The 16,487-nt window shown below is 40.8% G+C and overlaps 1 protein-coding gene across 1 annotated transcript in view; it reads right to left on the bottom strand.

Annotated features, from left to right (window-relative positions):
• The window catches only part of LOC123732519 (Fc receptor-like protein 5), a 28,433-nt gene extending 27,212 nt beyond the window's left edge, over nt 1-1,221 (bottom strand). Inside the window, exons 1-2 of the mRNA XM_045711742.1 lie at nt 950-1,221; nt 209-451 (exon numbers count right to left, since the gene is read on the bottom strand). Of these exons, the coding sequence (XP_045567698.1) occupies nt 209-443 (235 nt within the window). The 5' untranslated portion in view covers nt 444-451; nt 950-1,221. The remainder of the gene's footprint in view (nt 1-208; nt 452-949) is intronic.
• Nucleotides 1,222-16,487: the final 15,266 nt, after the last annotated feature.

Here is a 16,487-nt window from a genome sequence, read left to right as displayed (position 1 = left end):
AGGTGCCTTACTGCTATTATAATCAGGTTACCAACATAATTAAAGCAGTAAAAATACATGTTTTGTAATAACCTGTGTATACGGTCTGATATTACACTACTTCCAGCCAATCAGCATTCAGGGCTGGAACCCCCAGTTTATAATGCAGGTTTTAACAGTGTAAAGAAGAACCAGATAATCTGAATGTCAAGGCTTCTCATATTCTCACCTGTCACAGTCATCCAGCTCTCTGGTGATTCTCCTTCAGAGTTGGTACACTTGTAGAGTCCTTCATCTGACTTGGATACTGCAGGGATGGTCATCTCTCCTGTAGTCTCAGTCCTGATGAGGGATCCATCTTTGTAGAAATCAGCTGTGAGGTTAGAGGGAGTTCCCGGATATCTGCAGCGCAGAGTCAAAGAATCTCCCTCAGTCACAGGAAGGGCAGGGCTCTCCAGGATCATAGCACCAGCTGTATATAATATATAAACATCATATATAAACAGGTCTCTCCAGGATCACAGCTCCAGCTGTATATAATATATAAACATCATATATAAACAGGTCTCTCCAGGATCACAGCACCAGCTGTATATAATATATAAACATCATATTTAAACAGGTCTCTCCAGGATCACAGCTCCAGCTGTATATAATAAATAAACATCATATATAAACAGGTCTCTACAGGATCACAGCTCCAGCTGTATATGATATATAAACAGGTCTCTCCAGGATCACAGCACCAGCTGTATATAATATACACACATCATATATAAACAGGTCTCTCCAGGATCACAGCTCCAGCTGTATATAATAAATAAACATCATATATAAACAGGTCTATCCAGGATCACAGCACCAGCTGTATATAATATATAAACATCATATATAAACATAACATCAGCTATCTGAAACCAGCTGATCCACTAAACACTATAATGTTAGTAGATGGTGTTTGTGGACATACCAGGTACTGTGATGTTGACAGCATTGCTGTGTTCTCCAGACCCAGACACACACCAGTACACTCCACTGTCTGATGGTATTAGTGACACATTGCATGAAGACCCTTGTTGTTTTCCCCAGTCAGTATTACACTCTGAAAGGATTCCTCTCTCTGAGTTCCTCACCACTCTCCATCCAGTAGAGTTCCCTTGAACCTCACAGCTCAGCGAAACAGACTCATATTCAAAGAACTGAGATCTGTCAGGACTGACACTCAGAGAGGCTGGAAGAGAGATATCTGAAGAGAGAGAGAGAGAGAGAGAAGGTCATGAGAATATAAGCTCCTGACTCTTTCTGCATTTAGAGTTAGATTAACCTAGATTGTTTGACAAAGACATATGCAGTAAACCACACTCCACAACATAAGCTTCACTCCAAATCAAAAGTCCAAAAGTACAACCAGATTTTGGACAAATTATTCTGGAAGGAGTCCTACTACCAAGGATTCTACTACCAAGGATTCTATTACCAAGGATTCTACTACCAAGGATTCTACTACCAAGGATTCTTACTACCAAGGATTCTACTACCAAGGATTCTTACTACCAAGGATTCTACTACCAAGGATTCTTACTACCAAGGATTCTACTACCAAGGATTCTACTACCAAGGATTCTACTACCAAGGATTCTAACTACCAAGGATTCTAACTACCAAGGATTCTACTACCAAGGATTCTTACTACCAAGGATTCTTACTACCAAGGATTCTACTACCAAGGATTCTACTACCAAGGATTCTACTACCAAGGATTCTTACTACCAAGGATTCTACTACCAAGGATTCTACTACCAAGGATTCTACTACCAAGGAGTCTAACTACCAAGGATTCTACTACCAAGGATTCTACTACCAAGGATTCTAACTACCAAGGATTCTACTACCAAGGATTCTTACTACCAAGGATTCTTACTACCAAGGATTCTTACTACCAAGGATTCTTACTGCCAAGGATTCTTACTACCAAGGATTCTTACTGCCAAGGACTCTACTACCAAGGATTCTAACTACCAAGGATTCTACTACCAAGGATTCTACTACCAAGGATTCTACTACCAAGGATTCTTACTGCCAAGGATTCTACTACCAAGGATTCTAACTACCAAGGATTCTACTACCAAGGATTCTACTACCAAGGATTCTTACTGCCAAGGATTCTACTACCAAGGATTCTACTACCAAGGATTCTACTACCAAGGATTCTACTACCAAGGATTCTACTACCATGGATTCTAACTACCAAGGATTCTACTACCAAGGATTCTACTACCAAGGATTCTACTACCAAGGATTCTACTACCAAGGATTCTACAACTAAGGATTCTTACTACCAATGAATCTACAACTAAGGATTCTTACTACCATGGATTCTACAACTAAGGATTCCACTACCAAGGATTCTACAACTAAGGATTCTTACTACCAAGGATTCTTACTACCAAGGATTCTACTACCATGGATTCTACAACTAAGGATTCTTACTACCAAGAATTCCACTACCAAGGATTCTACTACCAAGGATTCTACTACCAAGGATTCTAACTACCAAGGATTCTACTACCAAGGATTCTACTACCAAGGATTCTAACTACCAAGGATTCTACTACCAAGGATTCTTACTACCAAGGATTCTTACTACCAAGGATTCTTACTACCAAGGATTCTTACTGCCAAGGACTCTACTACCAAGGATTCTAACTACCAAGGATTCTACTACCAAGGATTCTACTACCAAGGATTCTACTACCAAGGATTCTTACTGCCAAGGATTCTACTACCAAGGATTCTAACTACCAAGGATTCTACTACCAAGGATTCTACTACCAAGGATTCTTACTGCCAAGGATTCTACTACCAAGGATTCTACTACCAAGGATTCTACTACCAAGGATTCTACTACCAAGGATTCTACTACCATGGATTCTAACTACCAAGGATTCTACTACCAAGGATTCTACTACCAAGGATTCTACAACTAAGGATTCTTACTACCAATATATCTACAACTAAGGATTCTTACTACCATGGATTCTACAACTAAGGATTCCACTACCAAGGATTCTACAACTAAGGATTCTTACTACCAAGGATTCTTACTACCAAGGATTCTACTACCATGGATTCTACAACTAAGGATTCTTACTACCAAGAATTCCACTACCAAGGATTATTTCTACCAAGGATTCTACTACCAAGGATTCTACTACCAAGGATTCTACTACCAATGACTCTACTGCTAAGGTTTCTTACTGCCAAGGATTCTACTACCAAGGATTCTTACTGCCAAGGATTCTACTACCAAGGATTCTTACTACCAAGGATTCTACAACCAATGACTGTACTGCTAAGGTTTCTTACTGCCAAGGATTCTACTACCAAGGATTCTTACTGCCAAGGATTCTACTACCAATGATTCTACTACCAAGGATTCTACTACCAAGGATTCTACTACCAAGGATTCTACTACCAAGGATTATAATACCAAGGATTCTACTACCAAGGATTCTACTACCAAGGATTCTACTACCAAGGATTCTACTACCAAGGATTCTACTACCAAGGATTCTACTACCATGGATTCTAACTACCAAGGATTCTACTACCAAGGATTCTACTACCAAGGATTCTACAACTAAGGATTCTTACTACCAATGAATCTACAACTAAGGATTCTTACTACCATGGATTCTACAACTAAGGATTCCACTACCAAGGATTCTACAACTAAGGATTCTTACTACCAAGGATTCTTACTACCAAGGATTCTACTACCATGGATTCTACAACTAAGGATTCTTACTACCAAGAATTCCACTACCAAGGATTCTACTACCAAGGATTCTAACTACCAAGGATTCTACTACCAAGGATTCTACTACCAAGGATTCTAACTACCAAGGATTCTACTACCAAGGATTCTTACTACCAAGGATTCTTACTACCAAGGATTCTTACTACCAAGGATTCTTACTGCCAAGTACTCTACTACCAAGGATTCTAACTACCAAGGATTCTACTACCAAGGATTCTACTACCAAGGATTCTACTACCAAGGATTCTTACTGCCAAGGATTCTACTACCAAGGATTCTAACTACCAAGGATTCTACTACCAAGGATTCTACTACCAAGGATTCTTACTGCCAAGGATTCTACTACCAAGGATTCTACTACCAAGGATTCTACTACCAAGGATTCTACTACCAAGGATTCTACTACCATGGATTCTAACTACCAAGGATTCTACTACCAAGGATTCTACTACCAAGGATTCTACAACTAAGGATTCTTACTACCAATGAATCTACAACTAAGGATTCTTACTACCATGGATTCTACAACTAAGGATTCCACTACCAAGGATTCTACAACTAAGGATTCTTACTGCCAAGGATTCTTACTACCAAGGATTCTACTACCATGGATTCTTACTGCCAAGGATTCTACTACCAAGGATTCTAACTACCAAGGATTCTACTACCAAGAATTCCACTACCAAGGATTATTTCTACCAAGGATTCTACTACCAAGGATTCTACTACCAATGACTCTACTGCTAAGGTTTCTTACTGCCAAGGATTCTACTACCAAGGATTCTTACTGCCAAGGATTCTACTACCAAGGATTCTTACTACCAAGGATTCTACAACCAATGACTGTACTGCTAAGGTTTCTTACTGCCAAGGATTCTACTACCAAGGATTCTTACTGCCAAGGATTCTACTACCAATGATTCTACTACCAAGGATTCTACTACCAAGGATTCTACTACCAAGGATTATAATACCAAGGATTCTACTACCAAGGATTCTACTACCAAGGATTCTACTACCAAGGATTCTTACTGCCAAGGATTCTACTACCAAGGATTCTACTACCAAGGATTCTACTACCAAGGATTCTAACTACCAAGGATTCTACTACCAAGGATTCTTACTGCCAAGGATTCTACTACCAAGGATTCTACTACCAAGGATTCTTACTACCAAGGATTCTTACTGCCAAGGACTCTACTACCAAGGATTCTAACTACCAAGGATTCTACTACCAAGGATTCTACTACCAAGGATTCTACTACCAAGGATTCTTACTGCCAAGGATTCTACTACCAAGGATTCTAACTACCAAGGATTCTACTACCAAGGATTCTACTACCAAGGATTCTTACTGCCAAGGATTCTACTACCAAGGATTCTACTACCAAGGATTCTACTACCAAGGATTCTACTACCAAGGATTCTACTACCATGGATTCTAACTACCAAGGATTCTACTACCAAGGATTCTACTACCAAGGATTCTACAACTAAGGATTCTTACTACCAATGAATCTACAACTAAGGATTCTTACTACCATGGATTCTACAACTAAGGATTCCACTACCAAGGATTCTACAACTAAGGATTCTTACTACCAAGGATTCTTACTACCAAGGATTCTACTACCATGGATTCTACAACTAAGGATTCTTACTACCAAGAATTCCACTACCAAGGATTATTTCTACCAAGGATTCTACTACCAAGGATTCTACTACCAATGACTCTACTGCTAAGGTTTCTTACTGCCAAGGATTCTACTACCAAGGATTCTTACTGCCAAGGATTCTACTACCAAGGATTCTTACTACCAAGGATTCTACAACCAATGACTGTACTGCTAAGGTTTCTTACTGCCAAGGATTCTACTACCAAGGATTCTTACTGCCAAGGATTCTACTACCAATGATTCTACTACCAAGGATTCTACTACCAAGGATTCTACTACCAAGGATTCTACTACCAAGGATTATAATACCAAGGATTCTACTACCAAGGATTCTACTACCAAGGATTCTACTACCAAGGATTCTTACTGCCAAGGATTCTACTACCAAGGATTCTAACTACCAAGGATTCTACTACCAAGGATTCTAACTACCAAGGATTCTACTACCAAGGATTCTTACTGCCAAGGATTCTACTACCAAGGATTCTACTACCAAGGATTCTACTACCAAGAATTCTTTCTGCCAAGGATTCTACTATCAAGGATTCTACTACCAAGGATTCTACTACCAAGGATTCTACTACAAAGGATTCTACTACAAAGGATTCTAACTACCAAGGATTCTACTACCAAGGATTCTACTACCAAGGATTCTACTACCAAGGATTCTACTACCAAGGATTCTTACAGCCAAGGATTCTACTACCAAGGATTCTACTACCATGGATTCTACTGCCAAGGATTCTACTACCAAGGATTCTACTACCAAGGATTCTACTGCCAAGGATTATACTGCCAAGGATTTTACTACCAAGGATTCTACTACCAAGGATTCTTACTGCCAAGGATTCTACTACCAAGGATTCTACTACCAAGGATTCTTACTGCCAAGGACTCTTACTGCCAAGGATTCTACTACCAAGGATTCTACTACCAAGGATTCTACTACCAAGGATGCTACTACCAAGGATTCTTACTGCCAAGGATTCTACTACCAAGGATTCTACTACCAAGGATTCTTACTGCCAAGGATTCTACTACCATGGATTCTACTGCCAAGGATTCTACAACTAAGGATTCTTACTACCAATGAATCTACAACTAAGGATTCTTACTACCATGGATTCTACTACCAAGGATTCTACTACCAAGGATTCTACTACCAAGGATTCTAACTACCAAGGATTCTACTACCAAGGATTCTTACTACCAAGGATTCTTACTACCAAGGATTCTTACTACCAAGGATTCTTACTGCCAAGGATTCTACTACCAAGGATTCTAACTACCAAGGATTCTACTACCAAGGATTCTACTACCAAGGATTCTTACTGCCAAGGATTCTACTACCAAGGATTCTAACTACCAAGGATTCTACTACCAAGGATTCTACTACCAAGGATTCTTACTGCCAAGGATTCTACTACCAAGGATTCTACTACCAAGGATTCTTACTGCCAAGGATTCAACTACCAAGAATTCTAACTACCAAGGATTCTACTACCAAGGATTCTACAACTAAGGATTCTTACTACCAATGAATCTACAACTAAGGATTCTTACTACCATGGATTCTACAACTAAGGATTCCACTACCAAGGATTCTACAACTAAGGATTCTTACTACCAAGGATTCTTACTACCAAGGATTCTACTACCATGGATTCTACAACTAAGGATTCTTACTACCAAGAATTCCACTACCAAGGATTATTTCTACCAAGGATTCTACTACCAAGGATTCTACTACCAATGACTCTACTGCTAAGGTTTCTTACTGCCAAGGATTCTACTACCAAGGATTCTTACTGCCAAGGATTCTACTACCAAGGATTCTACTACCAAGGATTCTACTACCAAGGATTCTACTACCAAGGATTCTACTACCAAGGATTATAATACCAAGGATTCTACTACCAAGGATTCTACTACCAAGGATTCTACTACCAAGGATTCTACTATCAAGGATTCTTACTGCCAAGGATTCTAATACCAAGGATTCTACTACCAAGGATTCTACTACCAAGGATTCTACTACCAAGGATTCTTACTGCCAAGGATTCTACTACCAAGGATTCTACTAACAAGGATTCTACTACCAAGGATTCTAACTACCAAGGATTCTACTACCAAGGATTCTTACTGCCAAGGATTCTACTACCAAAGGATTCTACTACCAAGGATTCTACTACCAAGGATTCTAACTACCAAGGATTCTAACTACCAAGGATTCTACTACCAAGGATTCTACTACCAAGGATTCTACTACCAAGGATTCTAACTACCAAGGATTCTAACTACCAAGGATTCTACTACCAAGGATTCTTACTGCCAAGGATTCTACTACCAAGGATTCTACTACCAAGGATTCTACTACCAAGGATTCTACTACCAAGGATTCTACTAACAACGATTCTACTGCTAAGGATTCTACTGCCAAGGATTCTTACTACCAAGGATTCTTACTACCAAGGATTCTTACTACCAAGGATTCTTACTGCCAAGGATTCTACTACCAAGGATTCTAACTACCAAGGATTCTACTACCAAGGATTCTACTACCAAGGATTCTTACTGCCAAGGATTCTACTACCAAGGATTCTAACTACCAAGGATTCTACTACCAAGGATTCTACTACCAAGGATTCTTTCTGCCAAGGATTCTACTACCAAGGATTCTAACTACCAAGGATTCTACTACCAAGGATTCTACTACCAAGAATTCTTACTGCCAAGGATTCTACTACCAAGAATTCTAACTACCAAGGATTCTACTACCAAGGATTCTACAACTAAGGATTCTTACTACCAATGAATCAACAACTAAGGATTCTTACTACCATGGATTCTACAACTAAGGATTCCACTACCAAGGATTCTACAACTAAGGATTCTTACTACCAAGGATTCTTACTACCAAGGATTCTACTACCATGGATTCTACAACTAAGGATTCTTACTACCAAGAATTCCACTACCAAGGATTATTTCTACCAAGGATTCTACTACCAAGGATTCTACTACCAATGACTCTACTGCTAAGGTTTCTTACTGCCAAGGATTCTACTACCAAGGATTCTTACTGCCAAGGATTCTACTACCAATGATTCTACTACCAAGGATTCTACTACCAAGGATTCTACTACCAAGGATTCTTACTGCCAAGGATTCTACTACCAAGGATTCTACTACCAAGGATTCTACTACCAAGGATTCTACTACCAATGATTCTTACTGCCAAGGATTCTACTACCAAGGATTCTACTAACAAGGATTCTACTACCAAGGATTCTAACTACCAAGGATTCTACTACCAAGGATTCTTACTGCCAAGGATTCTACTACCAAGGATTCTACTACCAAGGATTCTACTACCAAGGATTCTAACTACCAAGGATTCTACTACCAAGGATTCTACTACCAAGGATTCTAACTACCAAGGATTCTACTACCAAGGATTCTAACTACCAAGGATTCTACTACCAAGGATTCTTACTGCCAAGGTTTCTACTACCAAGGATTCTACTACCAAGGATTCTACTACCAAGGATTCTTACTGCCAAGGATTCTACTACCAATAATTCTACTACCAAGGATTCTACTACCAAGGATTCTACTACCAAGAATTCTTACTAACAAGGATTCTACTACCAAGGATTCTACTACCAAGAATTCTTACTAACAAGGATTCTACTACCAAGAATTCTACTACCAAGGATTCTACTACCAAGGATTCTACTACCAAGAATTCTTACTAACAAGGATTCTACTACCAAGGATTCTACTACCAAGGATTCTACTACCAAGAATTCTTACTAACAAGGATTCTACTACCAAGGATTCTACTACCAAGGATTCTACTACCAAGGATTCTACTACTAAGAATTCTTACTGCCAAGGATTCTTACTGCCAAGAGTACAAAAATAACTTCCTTGGACAATCCAGAGACACGTTTTTCTGTGATTATTATTATTTAACCCTGCTGGTCATCTATGAACGTTTGAACATCTTGGCCATGTACTGTTGTAATCTTCACCCGGCACAGCCAGAAGAGGACTGGCCACCCCTCAGAGCTAGGTTACTCTCTAGGTTTCTTCCTAGTTTCCTGCCTTTTTAGGGAGCTTTTCCTAACCACTGTGCTTCTACATCTGCATTGCTTGCTGTTGGGGGTTTTAGGCTGGATTTCTGTATAGCACTTTGTGACATCAGCTGATGTAAAAGGGCTTCATAAATACATTTGATTGATTGATTGATTGATTGATTGACTGCTACAAAAATGGGAATGTAAGCAACTTAATCTTTCACACAGCCCATCCCCTGGCATGGCACAGTGCTATACTCTTAACATTGCGCTATGGAGAACCCTTTTTGGTTTTAGGGAGAACCGTTTTTGGTTCCACATAGAATCCTTTCCACAGAGGGTTCTACATGGTTCCCAAAAGGGTTCTACCTAGAACCAAAGAGTTTCTGCCTGGAACCAAAAATGGTTCTTCACAAGGTTCTCATATGGGGACAGCAAAATAACCATTTTAGGTTCTTGCCAACACCTTTTTTCTAAGAGTGCTATATTAACACACTACCCCTCTGTCAAGTTTTTTTATTTTTTAATTTTTTTTTATTTAACCTTTATGTAACCAGGCAAGTCAGTTAAGAACACATTCTTATTTACAATGACGGCCTAGGAACAGTGGGTTAACTGCCTTGTTCAGGGCAGAACAAGAGATTTTTACCTTGTCAGCTCGCGATTTGATCTAGCAGCCTTTTGGTTACTGGACCAACGCTTTAACCACTAGGCTACCTGCCGCCCCTAGAGGTGGGGTGTTAGCGATGGGTGGAAACTCAGGATATTAGACAACGAGGACTCTGAGTCAGCCAGTGTCAACCTTTATAGTCTGGAACAGAGACTGTATCCTGTACAGAGACAACAGAGGGGTAAGAGACTGTATCCTGTACAGAGACAACAGAGGGAGAGAGGTAAGAGACTGTATCCTGTACAGAGACAACAGAGGGGTAAGAGACTGTATCCTGTACAGAGACAACAGAGGGAGAGAGGTAAGAGACTGTATCCTGTACAGAGACAACAGAGGGAGAGAGGTAAGAGACTGTATCCTGTACAGAGACAACAGAGGGGTAAGAGACAGTATCCTGTTCAAGGACAAAAGAGGGGTAAGAGACTGTATCCTGTACCGAGACAACAGAGAGGTAAGAGACTGTATCCTGTTCAGAGACAACAGAGGGGTAAGAGACTGTATCCTGTACAGAGACAACAGAGGGGTAAGAGACTGTATCCTGTACAGAGACAACAGAGGGAGAGAGGTAAGAGACTGTATCCTGTACAGAGACAACAGAGGGGTAAGAGACTGTATCCTGTACAGAGACAACAGAGGGAGAGAGGTAAGAGACTGTATCCTGTACAGAGACAACAGAGGGAGAGAGGTAAGAGACTGTATCCTGTACAGAGACAACAGAGGGGTAAGAGACAGTATCCTGTTCAAGGACAAAAGAGGGGTAAGAGACTGTATCCTGTACCGAGACAACAGAGAGGTAAGAGACTGTATCCTGTTCAGAGACAACAGAGAGGTAAGAGACTGTTTCCTGTACAGAGACAACAGAGAGGTAAGAGACTGTTTCCTGTACAGAGACAACAGAGAGGTAAGAGACTGTATCCTGTACAGAGACAACAGAGGGGTAAGAGACTGTATCCTGTTCAGAGACAACAGAGAGGTAAGAGACTGTTTCCTGTACAGAGACAACAGAGGGAGAGAGGTACGAGACTGTTTCCTGTACAGAGACAACAGAGGGAGAGAAGTACGAGACTGTTTCCTGTACAGAGACAACAAAGGGAGAGAGGCAAGAGACTGTATCCTGTACAGAGACAACACAGGGAGAGAGGTAAGAGACTGTATCCTGTAGAGACAACAGAGGGAGAGAGGTAAGCGTACCTTTCTCATTGTGGACAAACTCTTTATAGATGGACAGCTCTTCTGAGACAGTTCCATAACACCATGGCTGTACTAAATTCTACGGGACATCAGGTTACGGAATAAATAATGGGGACTGTAAATATATCTGAACACTATGAAGTTGATATGAGAACACACACACACAATTACATGCTCGCTACACATACGGACATACATACACATACACACTTGATCTCTCTCTCTCTCTCCCTCTCCCCTCTCTCTGTTGTCGAGAACTTTTCTAAAATGTATTGTTTTTTGTTTGTCTATCTTTTCCATGTTTTCTTCTACATGTTTATCTATGTTTACAACAAGCACTGGGAAGATATCAGAACAGGGACATTGGGGAAAAATAACATATTGTACGGGAAACATTTGTACTCTAGTGAAGCTGTCTTTATAGTAATGAAGTGAAGCTCTGTAGTGAAGCCGTCTCCATAGTAATGTAGTGAAGCTCTGTAGTGAAGCCGTCTCCATAGTAATGTAGTGAAGCTCTGTAGTGAAGCAGTCTCCATTGTAATGTTGTGAAGCCGTCTCCATAGTAATGTAGTGAAACTCTGTAGTGAAGCCGTCTCCATAGTAATGTAGTGAAGCTCTGTAGTGAAGCCGTCTCCATAGTAATGTAGTGAAGCTCTGTAGTGAAGCCGTCTCCATAGTAATGTAGTGAAGCTCTGTAGTGAAGCCGTCTCCATAGTAATGTAGTGAAGCTCTGTAGTGAAGCAGTCTCCATTGTAATGTTGTGAAGCCGTCTCCATAGTAATGTAGTGAAGCTCTGTAGTGAAGCCGTCTCCATAGTAATGTAGTGAAGCTCTGTAGTGAAGCCGTCTCCATAGTAATGTAGTGAAGCTCTGTAGTGAAGCAGTCTCCATTGTAATGTTGTGAAGCCGTCTCCATAGTAATGTAGTGAAGCTCTGTAGTGAAGCCGTCTCCATAGTAATTTATGTATTTATTTCACCTTTATTTAAACAGGTAGGCCAGTTGAGAACAAGTTCTCATTTGCAACTGCGACCTGGCCAAGATAAAGCAAAGCAGTTCGACACAAACAACAACACAGGGTTACACATGGAATAAACAAACATACAATCAAAAATACAGTAGAAAAATCGATATACAGCATGTGCAAATGAGGTAGGATAAGAGGGGTAAGGCAATAAATAGGCCATGGTGGCAAAATAATTAGCAATTAAACACTGGAATGGTAGATGTGCAGAAGATGAATTTCACTGTAGAGCCTCTAGCACTGCTCAACACGCCTCGGCTAACAATTTAGTTCCACCTCCCACACACACAGTGACATCACCTGGTTTAAATGCTATTTCTAGAGACAATATCTCTTTCATTATCACTATATGCACAGGTTTACCCCCAATGTACTCACATCCTACCTTACCTTTGTCTGTACATCATGCCTTGAATATATTCTACCGTGCCCAGAAATCTGCTCCTTTTACTCTCTGTTCTGAACGTACTAGACGTCCAGTTCTGTTAGCCTTTAGCCGTACCCTTATCCTATTCCTCCTCTGGTGATGAAGAGGTTAATCCAGGCCCTGCAGTGTCTAGCTCCACTCCCATCCCCCAGGCTCTCTCATTTGTTGACTTCTGCAACCGTAAAAGCCTTGGTTTCATGCATGTTAACATTAGAAGCCTACTCCCTAAGTTTGTTTTATTCACTGCCCCAGCACACTCCACCAATCCGGATGTCCTAGCCGTGTCTGAATCCTGGCTTGGGAAGACCACCAAAAACCTTGAAATTTCCATCCCTAATGATAACTTTTTCCGACAAGATAGAACTGCCAAGGGGGCGGTGTTGCAATCTACTGCAAAGATAGCATGCAGAGTTCTATATTACTATCCAAGTCTGTACCCAAACAATTTGAGCTTCTACTTCTAAAAATTCACCTTTCCAGAAACAAGTCTCTCACCGTTGCCGCTTGCTATAGACCACCCTCTGCCCCCAGCTGTGCCCTCGACACCATATGTGAATTGATTGCCCCCCATCTATCATCTGAGCTCGTGCTGCTAGGTGACCTAAACTGGGACATGCTTAACACCCCGGCCATCCTACAATCTAAGCTTGACGCCCTCAATCTCACACAACTTATCAATGAACCTACCAGATATAACCCCAAATCTGTAAACACGGGCACCCTCATTGATATCATCCTAACTAACTCGCCCTCCAAATACACCTCTGCAGTTTTCAACCAAGATCTCAGCGATCACTTCCTCATTGCCTGCATCTGTAATGGGTCTGCGATCAAACGACCACCCCTCATCACTGTCAAACGCTCACTAAAACACTTCTGCGAGCAGGCCTTTCTAATCGACCTGGCAGGGGTATCCGGGAATGGCATTGACCTCATCCCGACAGTAGAGGATGCCTGGTTGTTCTTCAAAAGTGCCTTCCTCACCATCTTAAATAAGCATGCCCCATTAAAAAAATGTAGAACCAGGAATAGATATAGCCCTTGGTTCACTCCAGACCTATCTGCCCTTGGCCAGCACAAAAACATCCCGTGGCGTTCTGTGGTTGGGCTGGCTGGGGACACGGCGATTCAGACAGTTAGCAGGCCGGGGCTAGCTAGCTAGCAGTTAGCAGGCCGGGGCTAGCTAGCTAGCAGTTAACAGGCCGGGGCTAGCATAAGGGACTTAGAGGGACGTCGCGATGGGGGAAAAGTCTGTTTTTGCCTCCTCGTGCGGTGACGTCGATAGACCGGTCGTGGAATTAGTAGGTTTCCAAGTAGCAGTGGGGTCCAAGTCCAATTGGCAAAATGGGTATCGTGGTCCAAGAAACTGGCCGGTGGATCAGCTAACAGTCCAATATGCTATAGATAGCTAGCAGGCCACGGTTAGCAGAATGGGCCTTCAGGGGACGTCGCGCCTGAGGGGTCTGTTGGGATCCTCGGGCAGATTGTGTCGGTATTCCAGTCGTGAAGGATCGGTGGGTTCCGTGCCCCATACTGGCAGTAGATATCCGGATATAGCCGAGGAGTGGCCTTCAGGAGTAGCCCAGGAACCCTAGCTGGGAGATGGGTCTAGCATGGGCTAGCCCCAGGCTAGTTGGTGCTTACTCCGGGATGGAAACGTTAGCCAGGAGTAGTCAACCCGGGTTGCGGTTAGCTAGCTGCCATGATCGAGATGAAAGGGTTCGGAGTTTGCGGTAGGAATCCGGGGATATGGAGAGAAAAATAGGTCCGGTATGCTCTGGTTTGAAACGCGTTGTAGCTGGTAGCTAGTTAGCTAGCTAGCTTCAGTTGCGGGATTCCAGTTCGGAGGTAAAGAGAAATACTTTAGAAAAAAACAGATCCACACCACATTGGGTGAGGCGGGTTGCAGGAGAGTATTTTGAAGTTGAGGTTTAGGAAAACTATTAAAAAGAATGCGAAGAAAAAGATATAAAAAGATATATACATGGGATGAGACAAGACAAAGACGTCTGACTGCTACGCCATCTTGGAATGTAGTGAAGCTCTGCAGTGAAGCCGTCTCTATAGTAAGACCAGGTCTCTTTCATAATCATGTGAAACGGCAATTACTATGGAAATGATGGAATGTGTTTTTCTATGAAAATTATGTTTAATGTAATTATGATGCATCTATGATGGTGATATGATATGGATTACAGTTATCATCCTGAATATGAAGGCTATACTCACTTCATGTTACACTCATAGACACTCAAACATCATAGTCACTGTCACTAAATCACATCCAATATCACACACCTCAACCTACTAAGATCTACTACACACATATAATATACTGAATGTTCTATCATCTGTTTCATTGGCTCACAGGCAAACAGCCAAGGGAATAAAACAAATACTGCTAGAACCTGTTTCTTGAATTCTAAACATCAGACATTTAAAATCTCTATTTTTGACAGTCATAATACCATGGCAGGAACTTTACAAGCTCTAATTACGGTACATTTAGACTGAGAATATATATCTAGTTATAGTAAGAGTGAAATAAGTAAGTATAGCCAGATATAATTGGAACGTTTTATCTGATTATAAGAAAAGAAGATCAGTTTTTACATGACTAAAGAAAAGGAATATAACATATACTTTTTACAGGAAACTCGTTCTACATCCCTAGATGAAGTTGTTTACAGGAAAATCGTTCTACATCCTTAGATGAAGTTGTTTACAGGAAACTCGTTCTACACCCTTAGATGAAGTTTGCGTGGAAAAAGGAATGGGGTAGTGAAATAATTTTCTGTCATGGACGAAGGAACTCAAAAGTTGTGATGATATTAATTAACAAAAATGTCGATCTGAATGTGCAAATAGTCAGGAAGGATTCACAAGGAAGGTGGATCCTTTTGAATATGAAAAAGAGACTTGGCTCATTAATCTATATGGTCCATATCAGGATGATCCGTTCTTCTTCAAAAATATTTATACCAATTTATTGAACTTACAGGCAAGAAATAATCAAATCATTGTGGTGGGAGACTATAACAGTGTTAAGTACCTCAATGGACTGTAAAGGAAATCACTCTACAAACTATCATCACCGTGCCCTTAAGGAAATCACAAATATTATGGACACATTAGAAATAGTGGATGTTTGGACTCTAAAAAACCCTGACCTAGTGAGATGTACATGAACTTAATCAAGCTAGTCGTCTCTTTCTCTCTTTCATCAAAGGAACAATGGTTTCCATCAGCCACAATGGTGGTCATGACGATAGATGGAATATGAAAATGTATGTCACTTTTGTTTTGTTATTAAAGGTTAATAGATAAAGTTACAATGTTTTCGTAATAACGTAAGAGTTTTCCCAGTATATGCTTGATGTTTATACATTGTACGTTGTGTGGAAAATGTCCAAATCAAAGAGAATGTTTTGGTAAAGATGAAATGTGAAGTTAATTGTCTAAAATTGGATTTGAGTAAAATCTAGACCTCCGGCCTCTTAACTTCGTACGCCCAGAGAATTGCCCTAAAGGTGGTTACGCCCACTTCTGACCCGAGGGTATAAGACATGTGAGTTAAGAATGAACATATTAGACTAAGTGACCCGAGCTGCAGCCAAGGTC

This window comes from Salmo salar, unplaced genomic scaffold, assembly GCF_905237065.1.
Source record: "Salmo salar unplaced genomic scaffold, Ssal_v3.1, whole genome shotgun sequence".
In the NCBI taxonomy this organism is placed as follows: Eukaryota; Metazoa; Chordata; class Actinopteri; order Salmoniformes; family Salmonidae; genus Salmo; species Salmo salar.
Note: the sequence above shows the minus strand (reverse complement) of the source record. Positions and strands in the feature narration are given on the sequence as shown.